The sequence below is a fragment of the Anomaloglossus baeobatrachus genome, chromosome 9 (genome assembly GCF_048569485.1).
Source record: "Anomaloglossus baeobatrachus isolate aAnoBae1 chromosome 9, aAnoBae1.hap1, whole genome shotgun sequence".
Lineage (NCBI taxonomy): Eukaryota > Metazoa > Chordata > Amphibia > Anura > Aromobatidae > Anomaloglossus > Anomaloglossus baeobatrachus.
In genome coordinates, this window is record NC_134361.1 from 151,566,663 (window position 1) to 151,586,207 (window position 19,545).

General features: G+C 53.1%; 1 protein-coding gene across 3 annotated transcripts in view; it reads right to left on the reverse strand.

Moving 5' to 3' along the window:
- IGBP1 (immunoglobulin binding protein 1) overlaps nucleotides 1–7,106 on the reverse strand; it is a 67,781-nt gene extending 60,675 nt beyond the window's left edge. The window contains exons 1-2 of one of the 3 annotated variants that reach the window (XM_075324015.1): nucleotides 6,807–7,073; nucleotides 3,831–4,121 (exon numbers count right to left, since the gene is read on the reverse strand). In XM_075324015.1, the coding sequence (XP_075180130.1) occupies nucleotides 3,831–4,121; nucleotides 6,807–6,994 (479 nt within the window). In that variant the 5' untranslated portion in view covers nucleotides 6,995–7,073. Of the gene's footprint in view, nucleotides 1–3,830; nucleotides 4,122–6,806 lie in introns of all 3 variants that reach the window. The other 2 variants (XM_075324016.1, XM_075324017.1) reach the window with 2 other exon arrangements.
- Nucleotides 7,107–19,545: the final 12,439 nt, after the last annotated feature.

The window sequence follows — 19,545 nt, forward strand, 5'->3', positions numbered from 1 at the left end:
AGGGCGGAACGGCCCAGCCCTTAGGGGCAGGTGAAGCAAAAGGGTAGCGAGACTCCATGAGTTTTCGGTTACCGAAGCGCCTGTCAGGCTTCTCCCTTTGCTTTGTGAGGATATCCTGAAACTCTGGGTGATCACCGAAAACCTTTTGGGGTTTCCTTGCCCTCTCAAAGGAGACCGCATGGTCAGTGGTAGTGGATGGGGGATCCTCCACATGCAGAGTTTGGTTGATTGCTGCTATAAGGGAGTCTATTGCAGTTTGATCATCTGGGGGTGATGAAACCAAGGAATCCTCCTGGTACAAACAGCATTCTCCCTCCTCCAGCTCTTCAGAAGACGTGGAGCGTGTGGGAGAGCCTGCCCTGTATGTTCCCGAGGGAGAGCACGCTGGAGACACCCGGCCGTGTGCTCTTTTCCTGATCCCTGCAACCGGTGAAGCATGTGCCCGGATTACCTCAGAAGGATCTTCCATACGTGTATCCTCAGGCTGCGTTCCGTCCAGGGACCCAGAAGGGTGTGGAGGACGACATTGCATAGCCAGAACCAGGTTCTGTGACAGTTTTTCCATGGATTGGGACAGAAACTGTGCCCATTCCGGTGGGCTGGGGGCCCTAGGCTCTGGGCTGCCGGTTGCGGCGGTGGTGGCAGGGGGGTCTTGGGGGGCTATAGGGGCACAGGACTCGCAGAGAGAAGAGGTGTGTTTACGTGGTAGCTCAACGTGGCAGGCAGTGCAGGCTGAATAATAGACTATGTGGGCCTTAGTACTCTTAGTGCCCTTAGATTTCTGCATGTTCCTAATAGGAGTATGCCAGGAGGGGGAGCAATGCTCAGCAGAGCTACAATTGAAGCAAGCACCTCACCAGAATCAGCAGATGGCCCTGTCCTCAGGAAGGATTAAGCTCTATGAAGATCTTCGCACGCTTTCCTGGGGGGCGGGGCTTATCGCGGCCGTGGGTGGGCGGGGCTTAGCCCTAAAAGAGCGGGAAGATGAGTCAGTGTGCCCCCCCGCTGTGGGTAGTAAAAAGAAAAAAAAAATGGCGGGAAGGAAGCTTCTGAGTTTTCCTCCCTCTCCCTACAGTCAGCACACAGCTTGTCACCGGTGGTTATCAGCCGGCTTTTCTGCTAGAGCAAATAAACAGAGCAGATAATAAACACCATGAGTCCCTGAGCCCTGGGCCCTCCCCCCTGCCACCGGGAAATTATCTGCAAGACTTTCTGCAAACAGCAGAACTTCCCCCTCCTCCAGCCAGCAAGCTAGAGAAAGTTAACACTGTGTGCAGGATCCTTGCTCCTTGCACATAATAAATACTGTAAATGTCCTGGGAACCTTCCCTGCAGCGTCTTTTCTCCCTTTGTCTGGGAAACCAGTCAGGGGGGATCTCACCTTAAAACACTGCTTTCCAGGCAGTGAAAATAGCAGAGTCAGCTTGCTGTGTCGGTGTCATATTCAACTCAGAGCCTGCAGAGAGGGGCTGAGGAATTGGGCTATAGGGCACAGGCCTCTACCCTGGGCTTTGGAAAATCGGTGTCTATGGAACCCGTCGTCCAGCCCAGGATCCAGCGTCGTGGGAGGGGGCACGTGTAGGCAACACTTCACGTTCCCGCCCGTTGATGGTAGTGGGAGATCGGTCCCAAAAGGAAACCGTCTCCCTCAAAAAATAACAAACCTTGAAAGGAAGTGCCTCCTACAGACACTAAGCTAAAACTGGGCTTGCCTGGCCCGGCCAGTGGGTGTATACTGCAGAGGAGAAGCTATGCTTTTGCATCTACTTAGTGTCCTCCTATGGATAGGCAGCATAACACCCATGGTCCTGTGTCCCCCAATGAGGCGTCAGAGAAATCATGCTATATTGGATAATAGAAAATATACATAAAGTTCCACTAGGGGTTAATCAAAATAATTTATCATGCTTTTTCATGTGAAAATGTTTTTATTTTTATCTTTGTATATAGGTGGTTTATGCTACCAACTCTGTCTTTGTAGGACATTTTATATGCATGCACCTGTGTTTCATTGGGTGTGGTAGCACTAAACCTGACGCACTATGGGATTTTTAAGAGGTATTTAACCCCTTCACGACCTTGGACGGATCTATCCGTCAAGGATCATGTCCCGTTAAGCCCCGCCCCCTGCCGCGGGCAGGCGGCAGCGGACGGCCCACATATCAGCTGTTTTCAACAGCTGACATGTGTGCCTGCATGTTGCGAGTGGAATCGCTTCCCCTCGCAACATTTAACCCCTTAAATCTCGCTGCCAAAGTCTGGCAGCGAGATCTACATGCGCGCGGCCATGTTTTTTACTTACCGCCGCCCCCACCGGAAGTCACGTGAGTGATCACGTGACGTTCGGTGGTTGCCATCGTAGCACAGGGTCATGTGATGACGCCTGCAGCTACGAAGTTTCACTTTCGTTTTTCCTCGGCACGGAGCAGAGGGAAACCGGAAGTGACTGAATCTGCTGTTTACAGCTGTATATCTGTGATCAGCAGATAGATAATAGCGATCGGCTTGCTGATCGCTATAGCCCCCTAGGGGGACTAGTAAAATAAAAAAAAAAAAAAAAAAGTTAAAAGTTCAAATCACCCCCCTTTCACCCCATTGAAAATTAAAGGGTTAAAAAATAAATAAATATACACATATTTGGTATCGCCGCGTTCAGAAATGCCCGATCAAAATATAAAATCAATTAATCTGATTGGTAAACGGCGTAGTGGCAAAAAAATTCCAAACGCCAAACTTACGTTTTTTTGGTCGCCGCATGTTTTACGCAAAATGCAATAACAGGCGATCAAAACGTAGTATCTGCGCAAAAATGGTACCATTAAAAATGTTAGCTCGAGACGCAAAAAATAAGCCGTCACTGAGCCATAGGTCCCGAAAAATGAGAACGCTACGTGTTTCGGAAAATGGCGCAAAACATGCGTCACTTTTATTGGACAAACTTGTGAATTTTCTTAACCCCTTAGATACAAGTAAACCTATACATGTTTGGTGTCTACAAACTCGCACCGACCTGAGGCATCACATACATACATGAGTTTTACCATATAGTGAACACGGTGAATAAAACATCCGAAAAAGTATTATGCGATCACACTTTTTTTGCAATTTTTCCACACTTGGAATTTTTTTGCTGTTTGCCAGTACAATATATGGCAAAACCTATGGTTTCATTTAAAAGTACAACTCGTCCCGCAAAAAACAAGCCCTCATATGGCAAGATTGACGGAATAATAAAAAAGTTACGGCTCTCGGAAGAAAAGGAGCAAAAAACAAAAACGCAAAAACGGAAAGTGCCCGGGGGCTGAAGGGGTTAAAGGTATGTGTCTGTTGTAAAAGTATCCATGAATAAGACATTATGACATAATTATGTATTGAAACGCGTTGGATGTAATGAAAAACCTTTATCTGTGGATACTGGTCTCCTGAAGAATTTTTATATGCACTAAATAAAGGTAAAGTTTTAAAGAAAAAAAGCCTGGATCCACTGGATGTTTATTTTTTATGGAGACATCTCTATCAATGCCACAGAGTACCTTCGCTGTCAGATCACTCATGAGCAGGGAGGCAGCAGGAAGCCACTGAGCATGTGCGTCCAGCACCGGAGGAGGCCCCAACATTCCCACCCGAGAGCAAACAGCAGGGGGCACTAATACAGGAGGAAATGGAATGGGCAAATCCACACACTATAGTCACTGACTACTGGGAATGTATTATCGGCTCTTCACACGCACCACTCAGCTGTGATCAATGTTTTATATTGGACAACTGATGTAAGTTCCGAGAGAAAGTAAAAACAGGACCACTAGGGATCATTATTCATGTCCTCTTACCTCTCAATCTTGGCCTGTCTCTGCATCGCCATGGCAGTCAAATTAGGAGGCGCCCCTGCTCTGGTACTGTGCACCGGCTCACGTGCTCCTTCCTGTCCAGGGAGGCTAACACTGGAAACTTTGTAGTCATTACATCTTTTCAGGAAGTCTAGAAAATAGGAGCGGGCAGCCTCAAGGTGCTGGCGTCTGTGACTGAGGTCCACCTGCTTCAGGGTCAGTGCTCCAAGAAGAGCAGGCAGCAGAAGATACCGGATATCTGCAGAGGAAATCTCATCCAGATCCTCATTGGAGCTGCGGAAAAACAAAGGCGAGTCAGAAGGGAAGCCAAGTCAGAATATTGCCAAACTGTGTACTGCAGCGCCACAGGCCACCTTAACTGGCACCACGTCACGGGCCAACACGCCGCAAACTCCCCCCTCCCCTCGCGGGCCAACACGCCGCAAACTCCCCCCTCCCCTCGCGGGCCAACACGCCGCAAACTCCCCCCTCCCCTCGCGGGCCAACACGCCGCAAACTCCCCCCTCCCCTCGCGGGCCAACACGCCGCAAACTCCCCCCTCCCCTCGCGGGCCAACACGCCGCAAACTCCCCCCTCCCCTCGCGGGCCAACACGCCGCAAACCCCCCCCCCTCCCCTCGCGGGCCAACACGCCGCAAACCCCCCCCCCTCCCCTCGCGGGCCAACACGCCGCAAACCCCCCCCCTCCCCTCGCGGGCCAACACGCCGCAAACCCCCCCCCTCCCCTCGCGGGCCAACACGCCGCAAACCCCCCCCCTCCCCTCGCGGGCCAACACGCCGCAAACCCCCCCCCTCCCCTCGCGGGCCAGCACGCCGCAAACTCCCCCCTCCCCTCAGGGGCCAGCACGCCGCAAACCCCCCTCCCCTCAGGGGCCAACACGCCGCAAACTCCCCCCTCCCCTCAGGGGCCAGCACGCCGCAAACTCCCCCCTCCCCTCAGGGGCCAGCACGCCGCAAACCCCCCTCCCCTCAGGGGCCAACACGCCGCAAACCCCCCTCCCCTCAGGGGCCAACACGCCGCAAACCCCCCTCCCCTCAGGGGCCAACACGCCGCAAACCCCCCTCCCCTCAGGGGCCAACACGCCGCAAACCCCCCTCCCCTCAGGGGCCAACACGCCGCAAACCCCCCTCCCCTCAGGGGCCAACACGCCGCAAACCCCCCTCCCCTCAGGGGCCAACACGCCGCAAACCCCCCTCCCCTCAGGGGCCAACACGCCGCAAACCCCCCTCCCCTCAGGGGCCAACACGCCGCAAACCCCCCTCCCCTCAGGGGCCAACACGCCGCAAACCCCCCTCCCCTCAGGGGCCAACACGCCGCAAACCCCCCCTCCCCTCAGGGGCCAACACGCCGCAAACCCCCCTCCCCTCAGGGGCCAACACGCCGCAAACCCCCCTCCCCTCAGGGGCCAACACGCCGCAAACCCCCCTCCCCTCAGGGGCCAACACGCCGCAAACCCCCCTCCCCTCAGGGGCCAACACGCCGCAAACCCCCCTCCCCTCAGGGGCCAACACGCCGCAAACCCCCCTCCCCTCAGGGGCCAACATGCCGCAAACCCCCCTCCCCTCAGGGGCCAACACGCCGCAAACCCCCCTCCCCTCAGGGGCCAACACGCCGCAAACCCCCCTCCCCTCAGGGGCCAACACGCCGCAAACCCCCCTCCCCTCAGGGGCCAACACGCCGCAAACCCCCCTCCCCTCAGGGGCCAACACGCCGCAAACCCCCCTCCCCTCAGGGGCCAACACGCCGCAAACCCCCCTCCCCTCAGGGGCCAACACGCCGCAAACCCCCCTCCCCTCAGGGGCCAACACGCCGCAAACCCCCCTCCCCTCAGGGGCCAACACGCCGCAAACCCCCCTCCCCTCAGGGGCCAACACGCCGCAAACCCCCCTCCCCTCAGGGGCCAACACGCCGCAAACCCCCCTCCCCTCAGGGGCCAACACGCCGCAAACCCCCCTCCCCTCAGGGGCCAACACGCCGCAAACCCCCCTCCCCTCAGGGGCCAACACGCCGCAAACCCCCCTCCCCTCAGGGGCCAACACGCCGCAAACCCCCCTCCCCTCAGGGGCCAACACGCCGCAAACCCCCCTCCCCTCAGGGGCCAACACGCCGCAAACCCCCCTCCCCTCAGGGGCCAACACGCCGCAAACCCCCCTCCCCTCAGGGGCCAACACGCCGCAAACCCCCCTCCCCTCAGGGGCCAACACGCCGCAAACCCCCCTCCCCTCAGGGGCCAACACGCCGCAAACCCCCCTCCCCTCAGGGGCCAACACGCCGCAAACCCCCCTCCCCTCAGGGGCCAACACGCCGCAAACCCCCCTCCCCTCAGGGGCCAACACGCCGCAAACCCCCCTCCCCTCAGGGGCCAACACGCCGCAAACCCCCCTCCCCTCAGGGGCCAACACGCCGCAAACCCCCCTCCCCTCAGGGGCCAACACGCCGCAAACCCCCCTCCCCTCAGGGGCCAACACGCCGCAAACCCCCCTCCCCTCAGGGGCCAACACGCCGCAAACCCCCCTCCCCTCAGGGGCCAACACACTGTAATCCCCGTCCCCCACCGGCCAACAGATCGGGCCCCACAGGCCACCCTCACCAGCCACAGTATGGGAAGCCCGGTGTAACAATTGCACAGCAGCATTAGGACATCTCTCCACCTGGTACATGGACGCGATATCTTGGTATAGCTCAATCTGTGAAAGCCGCTAGTTCTGGCTCCGGGCATTAGGCGGCACATCCATGGTGCGGGGCCGCTGTCAGCCCCTGACGTCTGTGCTGCTGCTTCTCACACGTCAGACTGACACAGTACAGCCGCCATACCGCTGACCTGTCCTCAGGCCAGGAATGTGCGGCCCCAGGGACTAATGCTGGTGACCGGGACACGCAATGAGGTGATCCTGCCGACTGCCCCCACATTAATGCCCCTCTGTGGCCAGGACCAGGCCGCCTCCATCAGCGCAGTACCTGAAGAGCTGCAGTTGGCTGACCATCCGTGTGGCCTGCTCCAGCAGCCACAGTCCGCGCTTCACCTTGTCCTGCACCTCCCGCACGCCCGCCGGCTGGCTGCTGTCCTCCACCTCCTCCAGGACCCGCCAGCCGTCATCCAACAGCTCTGACAACTTAGGGTGTTCAGGCTCGGATTCATCCGCCATGTTTGTTGAACATCTCTGAGCTAGGCAGCTTCCGTAGTCAGGAAATGACGTTGTTGGCTGCCATGTTGTGTGTGGCGGTAGCACACGGCTGTAAGAACGCGCCATGTTAGATGCGGCAGAAGTTATATGTTTGTCCTGCTCGTTTTTTATCGCTAGAGGGCGCTATATGCTAATGATGAGGCCACTTCTTGTCTCCGGCCGCCCGGTCCTGCAGTCTTTGTGCACTCCCTAATGTTCTGTCTTCTTGTCTATTGCCGTCCGGTCCTGCAGTCTTTGTGCACTCCCTGCTGTTCTGTCTTCTTGGCTCCGGCCGCCCGGTCCTGCAGTCTTTGTGCACTCCCTAATGTTCTGTCTTCTTGTCTATTGCCGTCCGGTCCTGCAGTCTTTGTGCACTCCCTGCTGTTCTGTCTTCTTGGCTCCGGCCGCCCGGTCCTGCAGTCTTTGTGCACTCCCTAATGTTCTGTCTTCTTGTCTATTGCCGTCCGGTCCTGCAGTCTTTGTGCACTCCCTGCTGTTCTGTCTTCTTGGCTCCGGCCGCCCGGTCCTGCAGTCTTTGTGCACTCCCTGCTGTTCTGTCTTCTTGGCTCCAGCCGCCCGATCCTGCAGTCTTTGTGCACTCCCTGCTGTTCTGTCTTCTTGGCTCCAGCCGCCCGGTCCTGCAGTCTTTGTGCTCTCCCTGCTGTTCTGTCTTCTTGGCTCCAGCCGCTCGCTTCTGCAGTCTTTGTGCACTCCCTGCTGTTCTGTCTTCTTGGCTCCGGCCGCCCGGTCCTGCAGTCTTTGTGCACTCCCTGCTGTTCTGTCTTCTTGGCTCCGGCCGCCCGGTCCTGCAGTCTTTGTGCACTTGTAGGGGGTGGGCAGACCCCCTACAAAGGGAGCATAGTTAACCCGGAAATGTTATTAATAAAAATGTTTTATTTGTATATGTATTGTGTTAGGGTACCCCTAGTGGCCGGGTGGGACGGCTGTCACCACAGTGGGGAGGAGGAGCCGGCAGAAGCAAGGGGAGGGGAGAGCAAGGGTTGTGAAGGAAAGAAAAAGATCAGGAGGGCAGTTGTCTCGGGGACGGGAGCGGGGCAGAGTGTGGGAGCTGAAGAACAGGGAAGCCGCAGAGAACAGGAGCGGGGGCGGAACCTTATAGAGTGAAGCAGTACGGTGTGGGTCTGGGCTGTGGGTAGCCAGAAGTGGGAGCCGGGCGAAGAAGAGTAGTCAGGCACATCCCCACTGGAGGGGACGCAAGGGCAGGCTTTCCCCAGCTAAAGAAAGCGTAACATCACCTTTATTGCCTCGTGTGGAGCTTTGTGAAGAATAAAGAATGTTTGTTAATTGCATTGAACCATGCCTGAAGAGTGTTTGTGCGCCGGACAACACCACCACCACCACCACACTCTGCCCCACCATGACATCTCCGGTCCCCAAAGTGACGGCGGAGCCAGGGGTAAGCCTGATAGCAAGGGCCACGACTACAAGCCTTGAGGCGCCCCTGGCCCCCCGTTACACACTCCCTGCTGTTCTGTCTTCTTAGCTCCGGCCGCCCGGTCCTGCAGTCTTTGTGCACTCCCTGCTGTTCTGTCTTCTTGGCTCCGGCCGCCCGGTCCTGCAGTCTTTGTGCACTCCCTGCTGTTCTGTCTTCTTGGCTCCGGCCGCCCGGTCCTGCAGTCTTTGTGCACTCCCTGCTGTTCTGTCTTCTTAGCTCCGGCCGCCCGGTCCTGCAGTCTTTGTGCACTCCCTGCTGTTCTGTCTTCTTGGCTCCGGCCGCCCGGTCCTGCAGTCTTTGTGCACTCCCTGCTGTTCTGTCTTCTTGGCTCCGGCCGCCCGGTCCTGCAGTCTTTGTGCACTCCCTGCTGTTCTGTCTTCTTGGCTCCGGCCGCCCGGCCCTGCAGTCTTTGTGCACTCCCTGCTGTTCTGTCTTCTTGTCTGTCCACAACATTGGCGGCATTTGTCATTAAAATTTGTAAACTTCAGTAAAAGCAGAGTCCTCCCATAACCAGTGACACCATTGTATCTAAGTGATGAAAACAAGTACAGAGATTTGTCAACTAGAGAGTATGGCAATTGGGCCCATTTTGTGCGTCTTGAGTTGACATTGTGATGCGATGTTTTGATCTCCTGTTATTGCATTCTAATGCAATGTTGTGTGGAACCAGAGAGCAATGAGTGGATTGCTGGTTAATTCATTCTTCATCTAAAAATTTGAATAAAATGCGATAAAAAAATATGTTCCCAAAAAATTTCCAACTCGTCACGCAAAAACTAAAGTTACAGCTCAGAATATTGCAACGGAAAAACAATTTACTATATATATATATATATATATATATATATATATATATATATATATGGTCATTCCATGTCAAGTGGACCAGTTTTAAAAATCGTCCCCACTCGACCTCCGGTTTTGTTGAAAATGTATAAGGATGTACATGTATGTTTGAAAAGAGGTTGTGTAAATTTTTAGGGCCAGATCTCAAATACATTGGGCACTGTTGACCTTTCACTGGAGGGTCCACCAAGCCTGCGGCTTCAGCTATGAGGATTTTGCAAACTTTGGCACATAGCCATTAGAGTTCTATACTGGCTATGATGCTGAAATTTGGCATACTAGCTCAACTTTTGTTGCTAAACACGATAAAACTATTACCAGCTATGACAAAACAATATTTTGGCCGCAATTTTGTGTCAAAGTAGCTTGTAAAACGCCTCGCATAAAATTTATGCCTAACTTTGCCCATATATAACTCAAGACCAAAAACCAATAGTAACTGGTGCTTTGCCCTGTACACCAAACATCTACATGACTTTGCATTGCTGCAATATCACGGTCAAACCATATGTATTTGTGGAAATATTCACACCCACATATGATGAAAAACTTAAAAAACCCGAATTTTACCTATTTTTAGGTCAAATTTCTCAAAAAGGGTACCCCTAAAATATATTAATTATGATATCATTAGAAAGAGCACATTTTTCTCTACAAGGATCATTGGGGTTTTTTTTGGAGTCTCTCAGTTTAAGAAAAGAAAAATGCCACTGAACATGGTGTTATTTATTAATACGCAATGAATGGTAACTGCACTACTCAAACCCTTGCGTTGGTCCATGGGGGTTATACCACAACCAATTCCCTAAGAATTGGTCTTATAATACTATTAAGAATTGTAATAATGCTGTCTTTTGAGAATTAGCAGCCCCATCGCCTAGGAGCCATGGCCGATAGCCGTGCAAGGCCAGCCGCAGGCGGTCTCTTTATCGCAGGTTCCGAAGCCTGAGGGTGGGTGTCTTTGCCTAGGATCCCAAGCCTAATATTGGGTATCTTTTATTGGTTTCCAAGCCATAATGTTTAGTCTAAGTGGTCTGGAATTGTTGCTGAATTTGCAACATAATGGGTTCAGAGAAGCTGTATTGTCGGCCCATTGCTGTTGCAGCTGGTGCTGGAATTATTGCAATGATTGACTGCTCGGGAATACAGCATGTATCATTTCTCACAGGCCAGTGAAAGAAGCTAGCTGGTCCATGAGGATGCATAAAATTTATTAATGCATCATGGTCGTCGACTGAAATTTCAGAAATATTTCCAATCCACCAGTTCCTATCGTAAATGCAGGAAATGTATTGCCCTGGCTGGAGGTTTGCAATTGGCACAAAAGGCATTTCTGATCTGACAGATCTATCTACATGGGCAATGAAAGATGATGGCTCATTTCACACCCTTGAAATGCCAATCTTTTTGTCATCAATTGGCACAAACTGGTGATTTTCTCTTGTTCCAGCAATTCTATGTCCATCTTTGAACCTTTCCTCTTGAACTACCAGTATTTCGTCAATTTTTTCTTTTGGAACAAAAAAAAACTTGATTCCATGCAGTTGCTCGTTGCAAAAGTTGAGTAAATCCACCTGGGATTTTGCTAAAGTTCGATAGTTCTAGTTATGTTCGAGAACGGTTCTAGCAGCAAAAAGCAGGGCTTTTTACAGCTACAGTGTGCAGGAGCCATCGCTGGCACCCTGCCAGAAGCTGGTAACCAAGATAAACATCGGGTATCCAAGCAAAGCGCTTTGGTTAGTAACACGATATTTATCCTAGTTACGTGTGCAGGAAGCCGACACTTCCCCGCTCAGCTCGCTCTGCCCCCTCCTGCACGCGGCATGTACACATACATACACACACACACACACTCACACTCACACTCACCTGTCCCCAGCCATGCAGTCCACGACACTGACGTCCTCAGCGCCACATGACCCCGCTAGGCTCCACCCACTTCGCACTCCGCCGCCAGCACACATGGCTCCGCCCACCTGGCACTCTGCACACATGGTCCCGCTAGGCTCCGCCCACCTGACACTCTGCACACATGGTCCCGCTAGGCTCCGCCCACCTGGCACTCTGCACACATTACCCCGCTAGGCTCCGCCCACCTGGCACTCTGCACACATGGCCCCGCTAGGCTCCGCCCACCTGGCACTCTGCACACATGGTCCCGCTAGGCTCCGCCCACCTGGCACTCTGCACACATGGTCCCGCTAGGCTCCGCCCACCTGGCACTCTGCACACATTTCCCTGCTAGGCTCCGCCCACCTGGCACTCTGCACATATGGTCCCGCTAGGCTCCGCCCACCTGGCACTCTGCACACATGGTCCCGCTAGGCTCCGCCCACCTGGCACTCTGCCCACATGGTCCCGCTAGGCTCCGCCCACCTGGCACTCTGCACACATTTCCCCGCTAGGCTCCGCCCACCTGGCACTCTGCACACCCGGCACTCTGCACACATTACCCCGCTAGGCTCCGCCCACCTGGCACTCTGCACACATGGTCCCGCTCACCTTACCTGCGGTGATGAAGTCACGACCTCAGCGCTGTCACTGTCCTCCATGGCCGCCGCTTGTCACATCACCTTCTCTCGCTTCCGACCCGAGACTGACTAGCGGTGACGTCACGGGCCTCTCGCGATACTTGGCTGTGAACGTCATTGAACTCAGTGACAGGTGCTGTCAGCAGTGCAGGAGATCAGTGCAGGTAATGTACCTCGCTGACAGCAGCACTTGTCATCCCCTGCAGTGACCTGGGCTGACCTATTGATGTTATCTCAAGTCACTGCATTGCTCTCCCAGCCAATGGGGAACATTATGCTCTTCATTGACTGGGACAGTGTGGATCGTCATGGCAACCCCTTGGATTACACCAGACCTGGATTTGTTTTTCTTTCTAATAAATTGGTTAAAGAGGGAATGTATTTGGGAGTGTTTTTTCTAATAAAAATGTGTTTGTCGTCTATTTTTTTTTATTACCGACTGGGTTGGTGATGTTGGGTATCTGATAGACGCCTGACCTCACCAACTCCAGGGCTTGATGCCAGGTGACATTACACATCTGGTATTAACCCCATATATTACCTCGTTTGCCACCGCACCAGGGTACGGGATGAGCTGGGGCGAAGCACCAGGATTGGCGCATCTAATGGATGCGCCACTTCTGGGGCGGCTGCGGCCTGCTATTTTTAGGCTGGGGAGAGTCCAATAACCATGGACCTCCCTAGTCTGAGAATATCAGACCCCAGCTGTCTGCTTTACCTTGGCTGGTGATCCAATTTGGGGGGACCCCTACGTGTTTTTGTTTTTTTTTTAAATTATTTAATTTAAAATAACAGCGTGGGGTGCCCTCAGTTTTGGATTACCAGCCAAGGTGAAGCTGCCAGCTGTGGTCTGCAGGCTGCAGCCGTCTGCTTTACCCTAGCTGGCTACAAAAATAGGGGAAACCCCACGTCATTTTTTTTTTTCATTTTTTTGGCTAAATACAAAGCTAAGCACCCCTTAGTGCCACATGAAAGGCACCAAAGGGTGCAAAATTACAAAATGCAGGAGAGTGGGACATTGTGTCTTTCTGCCATTATAATGACAGAAAAGACTGATATGAAGTGTACAAGCACAAGAAAATCACCAGCCGCTCTACGATGTGAAAAGCAGTAGAAAATGGCACTGGAGTGAACATGTGACCGTCTCATGTAGGTTGAAGCTATGGATCCTGGGTGAATTTATGTATTTTCCCTCCTTCAGTTTTTTTGCAGTACACAAAAAAAACGGAAGGCACACGGATGACAAACAGATGACATACGGACCGTCTACAGAATGGAAACGGATGCCACACGGATGCACCCTTGAAAAAAACGGACTGTTTTTTGCAGACCGCAAAAATGGATCGGTCGTGTTATTGTAGCCTTATTCTGATCTGCCGTTTATAAACAGCATGCAGAAATAAGTGAATAGCGCCCCCCAGCGTCAGAAAATCTCCGGGGTTTCAGGGGTAGCTGAGACCCTGGAGATCATGATTCAGGACGGTTTTTCCGGTCCCGCTCACCGTATACCGATGATCACGTTACAGTAAATGACAGTGTCGGTAAAAAATTATTTATCTCCCATCTCCCATCTGGCATGAACAAACATGATAAATCTCCTCCCCGGTCCCCCGGTGTCGCCAAAGTGCCCCCACTGACCCCCTCCCGGAAATCCAAGATGGCCGCGCGCACAGCAGCGCGCTGGCCGCATTCACCCTACTTCTCTGATTTCTGTCGCATGTGCCATGACACATGCGACAGAAAACTCCTCCCCAGGCCCTGCCAGGTCACCCCCTATAACCCTACCGGTGTTCCCCGGTGTCCCACGGTACCGATGCAGCGTTGATCCCGCACGGCCCTCTCCTTCACAATAGACGCTGCCGCATGCACAGAGCGGCTGTCAGCTCAGCTTCCTGTGTTCAGACACAGTGAGTGGTGGTTATGCATCTGTAAGCTAAATGGGCAGCACGGTGGCCCAGTGGTTAGCACTGCAGTTTTGCAGCGCTGAGGTCCTGGGTTCAATTCCCACCAAGGACATCATCAACAAGGAGTTTGTATGTTCTCCCCGTGTTTGCGTGGGTTTCCTCCCACACTCCAAAGACATACAGCGCTATGGAATTAATAACGCTATATAAATGAATAAATTATTATTATTACTGCAATGCCCTGCTCATGAGGTAAGGAACATAATTGATCAGGAAAGCTATATACTACATTTCCAAATGGAGGGATTTGCTTTTATAGTTGCCCTGCTGAATGACTACCAAACATGAGAGTCCGTTATACGCCACAAGAAAACACATCTAAATAGCGAGCTCTGTTGTTAAGTATTCATTCAGCTGGATAACTGGACTTAAAGGGGTATTCCATCTCCAAGATCCTATCCCCAATATATAGTTGGTGGAATAGCAATAATATCAGCAAATACCAATATTTGGAAATGTAGAATAGTTCTCCTGATTAGGCATGCCCTTACCTCATGAGCAGGGCATTGCAGCTTTGGTAGCAACCATTACGACATGGACTCTGCTGCTGTGGACCCGGGGAGAGTGAGTGCAGATTCATTGCACCCACACTCCTCACATGAAGGGTCTGCACTCCTAGAAAATGGGGGATACGTTCCCTGAGTGTCTCCCCCCATATTCTAGGCGGTCCAGAGTCGTCGTGGGACCCCTTTATTTTTTTTCTTACAATCCGTAAGTCCGCTCCCCGGCTGCATGTATGTCGGGAGAGCCCGTTTGCCTGCAGACGCTGGCCTGTGGGATCTCTCTGCCTGTGCAGTGGCGTTCTATCCCCCTTAGTGGGCTGATGTCTTCAGTCGGGACTTGGGTGGGAAAGGACCTATAGTCCAGACCGCAATCAGTTAATTAACTCAGTCCAGTGGATTCTGGACCTCGTTTCAGGGTCTGAGTACCCCCCTGTGTGCTCCGGTTTCCAGTCGGTTCCCCGGGTCGGTACCGGCGGGCCACTACCCTGTCCCGGTCCACCACGGTTCCTCCGAGCCGTCTTCCCGGCTCCTGCAGGCTAGGTCACCGTATGCCTCCTAGCCAAAGGTGTCCGGGCTCCAACCCCGGCACCTGTCAGACTGCTGCAGACCTGCTACACAGACCTCCTTCCACTCTCTTTCAATCCTGTCACTAATCTGCTCGTGTTTCCTGCCTCAGGCCCTCTGAACTCCTCGGTGGGCATGGACAATCGCCTGGCTCCGCCCTCCTGGTGTGTCCATCAAGCACTGAGGGAGGTGACTAGGTTTTGTAGCTTGGCTGGTGTTACCTTATTGGGGGACAGGTGTAGTGCGGGGGTCTACCTGTGACTACCTGGCTAGTCCAGGGCATTACAAAGAAATCGCAGAAATAGCTATAGGGTCAGTGTTAGTGCATTACTTTATTCGGTGAGATTTGTTCCTGTTTTAAACCGCCAAAAAAAAAAAATCCTCTTATTAGTGATGCATACGATCTGTTACTGCAGTGTGTGATATAGGGAGAGCTTTTTCACAGGCAGGGAGAGATTTAAAGCTGTCCTGACATCTGCTACTAATAATCAACAATCCCAGCACTGCTACATCCCTTATGTGTGTTCTACTAGGAATAGGTATTACAACTTCCTAAAAAAGGTTCCAAAATTCACAAAACAATGGGTTCAGGTGTAGTGCCTGTCAGCCACCATCTCAATTCACACCAGCACAGTTGCGTCCTTGTGTTGGCTTCATAGCGTACATAAACTCCATAGTACCCCACTGATAAAAAAAAAATAGTGAAAGTTTAAAAAAAAAAAAAAGAAGAAAAATTGCTGTCACAGCCTGTAGTTTTGCATGAAGCCAAATACCATAATATATAGCATCCTGGTGATGGCTTCATATCTTACAGAACTTAGTGGCCTACTGCAACTAACGCACAGTGTCAGTGTTACCAAATTTTAATTAATACTTGGTGTCAGTGGCTCTACTTCTTCCTGAAGGCCAATACCTTACTAGCAGCAACCAAGCATACAGGTGGCGGCTTCATATCTTACAGAACCTACATAGTGTCCTGCTCTTATTAAAACACAGTGTCAGTGTTACCAAATTTTAATTAATACAATGTTTGTGGCTGTACTTCTGCCTGAAGCAAAATACCTTTGTAGCGTACCACGTGGCCTTAGGGTACTCGTCACCGGGCCAGTGGTTTCTTGGGGTAGCTGTGACTGGCCTGACCCGGCTCCATGACCCCATCGGCGACATGAAAAAGAAAAACAGCAAAGTGTCCAATACAGATGGGGATGGAAGGAGGGTGACAGGCCCCTGGGAAGTGTGTCACTGGTTGGGGTGGTGACTAGGGTCTCGGCCTGCCCTGCCGCCGACCCTTCCTGTGACTAGTCCTCTCCCAGGGGCAGTACTGGATGGGGAATGGGGATGCTTTGCAGCGCCACCCTTGGTATGCGGCCAAGAACTAGCCGCCGCTGCACAGTCTCTCTCCGGGGCAGGTGTTATGTGCAGCCGGGATGGTATCGCTTCCCATGGGATAAGTGGGGTATCCCAGAAGGTTGGTGAGAACGGGGGCGGCAGTCCACGGGAACGCCGGAGCGCAGGGCGGCAGCAATTACTCACAGAGTCACCAGGTGCGGTTTCCAGTCACTTTATTTACTGGCTCAAGTGGTATCGCACCCTGGGTGCTGGTCCTTGCCATCGGAGACTCCGGTCGCTTCCCGGGCAGGTCAGAGGCTAGATACGGTTTGGTAATCTATGGCCTTTCTCCTCCATGCACAACTCTGTACTCTCCCCCGATCCTGGCCCGTACAGGCCGGCAGCCTGGGCCTCTCGTGGGTTGGACCTCTGTCCCATCTCCCCAGGCTCCCTCTCTGTTGCCGCGCCGCGGACACCCGAACTGGGGCACTAAAAGTGTCTCTACTCCTAACTGCCCATGCCCCTACGTTTGCAAGTTGTTATGGTGATTTGGGTCTGCTAAGAACTGGCTGAGTCACTTCCTGACTGTGTTTGTAGAAACATTGTTAACCCTTTCCTAGTGACTGCTTCTCCCTGCTGTATGGTGGTGTGAGGTGTGTGTAAACTTACCAGATTAACATCTTGACCTGCTTGGGAAGGATATAATGATATACCCTGTAGCGACCAGTCTCAGGGGCGCTATGTGACACCTCTGACTCTATCAGGGTGTCACAGGGAACTGCACCCTTGTCTCTTATGGTGCAGAACTCACCCTTCATGGTTCTGGGTTCCTACACACTGGTATTGCTTCCATCACCACTCAAAACCTAACCACACCTCACACCATACCCTGTCTGGTACATCAGTGGGTGGTCTAGCTGGAAAAGGGCCACCCGCCTAGGGGTCAGGCAGACTGGTGGGAGGGAGGAAGTCAGTTCAGTAGTAGCTCCCAGAGAGTGAGGAGCTGAGAGAGTTGGAGCTCCCTGTGTGATCTTTGTTGGTCTGGGACCAGAGGAGTCAGAGACCCGGTCGCAGGGTATTGGAAAAGGGTGTACTGACTTAGTTTTGGAGAACGGTCAGCACTGGAAAGTCCAGTAACCGGATCGGTACCAAGCACGGTGGGGTACAGGACCCTAGATCAGGGAGTAGCTTCACGCAACCTGATAATTCACCTGTGGAGGATAGTCTCTTTATGAACTTTCCCCAAGAGCTCAGAGATCGAAGGCACCAACACAACGAGGGGGATAGGGATTTCCAGCTTATGCGGCCTACAGAAATCCCAAGTGTCAGCCATCGAGAGCACAGCTCCACTGTACCATTATAGGGAGCGGGACCCTGACAGCTTCAGGCTTAAGGGTCACTTAGGAAAATCTACAAAATTGTGCATGGAGGCAGGCTCCGGACCACTAAGCAATACTAGTGGGATTGGATAAGCGGACGAGCTCCCTCGAGTGGCAGCGGCACCCAGAGACTTGGTTTACTTCTGTGTCAGAGTCTGCTTAATGGTTGCATTAACGTCAACACCACCTGAGTGAGTACACTTCTCTCCCTGTGTCCTGCCTGCCCGCATAGCCTTCACAACGCTATCCGCCACCTATCTCCAGAGTCCCGGGGTCTCCCCTGTCCGTGGAGGGATCATCATCTGGCTGCCCCACTCCATCTCCCCCGGGTACTCCCATCGGCAGCAGCGGTACTCCCCTTACCGCGAACCACGGGTGGCATCACAAACTATCCCTTGTAAATAACCCCCCTTTACATTTGAAGTGGCCGCAAATCCCCGGGTCCGGAGACCCTCAAGCCACAGAAACCCTGGATTCGAGCAATTCGACTGCTGCAGGGGCGGTACACGCTACACCTTCATAGCCCCAAACTAGCATACTGGTGGTGGCGTCTTCCTATCTTACAGAACCTACATAGTGTCCTGCTCTTACTAAAACACAGTGTGAGTGTTAATTTTTTTTTAATTAATACTCGGTGTTAGTGGCTATTAGGGATGATAGAATACCCTATTATTCGATTTGACGAATATCCGGCGAATGCCTCGCCGCTATTCGAGTATTCGTGAATATTCGACCCCCAATGTAAGTGTCGTGGGCAGGGGGTGACTGACCACATCAGTGAAGGCTACTCGAGGCGCTCGGATTCAGTATCGTGGCTTGAGCTTGAGTGGCAGTCGGATCCGGGCTCGTGCAGCGGCCCGTCGCCCACAACAATAAAAAGTGGGTATTTACAGGGGAAGAGTTTGTCAGTGATGCAACCCGTGGGTTATGGTGATGGTTGGTGACACCGCCGCTGCCTTAGTATGGGACGCCTGGGGCTGGTGGAATCGGGCAGCAGGGTGGTATCCCCTCCACGGGTAGGGGAGGTGTAGTCCCGGGGCCCAGGTGTACGGGAAGAAATCCTGCGGAGCATGTTCTGCAGGGCTGGACTGGGTGGTAATGGTGTACTCACAGTTCCAGAGAAATTCACACAGAGTCCAATAGTAAACCAAATTGCCAGTGACCGGTGACCTCCGGCGGGTGTATTCGGGTCCCACACCCTGGTACAGCAAACAGGGGTCCCTTCCTCCTGCACTTAGTGTTTGTGTCTTCAGTTTGACTACTCTGCTTGAAACGAGGAAGTCCACTCTCGGTGTTTCTATGTGTTGGGAGCTGTGGCCCGCGAGAACTGACCCGTGAGATCTTAGCAGGCAATTGCGGAGCCCTATGCCCCTCATTGGGCTTCCGTCTCGCTCTCTGGGCTTGCTGGTGGGACAAGACTTTGAATCTTGTCCCCGGCTGGCTAATTGACAAGGGGCTTGAAGCAATGCTCGCCCTAGGATCTAGGCACCCCGACTGTGCATGGCCTCCGGACCGGATTCCCGCTGTCGGCACCGGCGGGCTACAACCCTGCCCTGGTCCACTTAAGGTCCCCCGCGACCGGATCTCTGTCACTTGTGGCCCTGTCTGCCGACTGCCACCTAGTCAGTAGTCCGGTAGTCCAGAGGCTCCAACCCCTGACTGCCCTGTCACTCCACACTCTCCTCACTTCCACTGTCAGTACTGTTCTGTGTCTGCACTGTTCTGTCCTGTTCCCTCCCAGAACACCTCAGGACCCCTAGGTGGGCGTCACCATCTGCTTGGCCCCGCCCACTGGTGTTTTTCCTATTGTCTTTGGGGGTGACTAGTAGTTATGGGCAGTCCGGCTCTTTTTTTGTGATCCGGTTCCCATGGCTCCGCTCACCAAAAAGAGTTGGATCTTTCAGCTCGTTCTCGGCTCCTTATTAAATATGTGTTCACCGCAGGTGAACACATATTTAAGA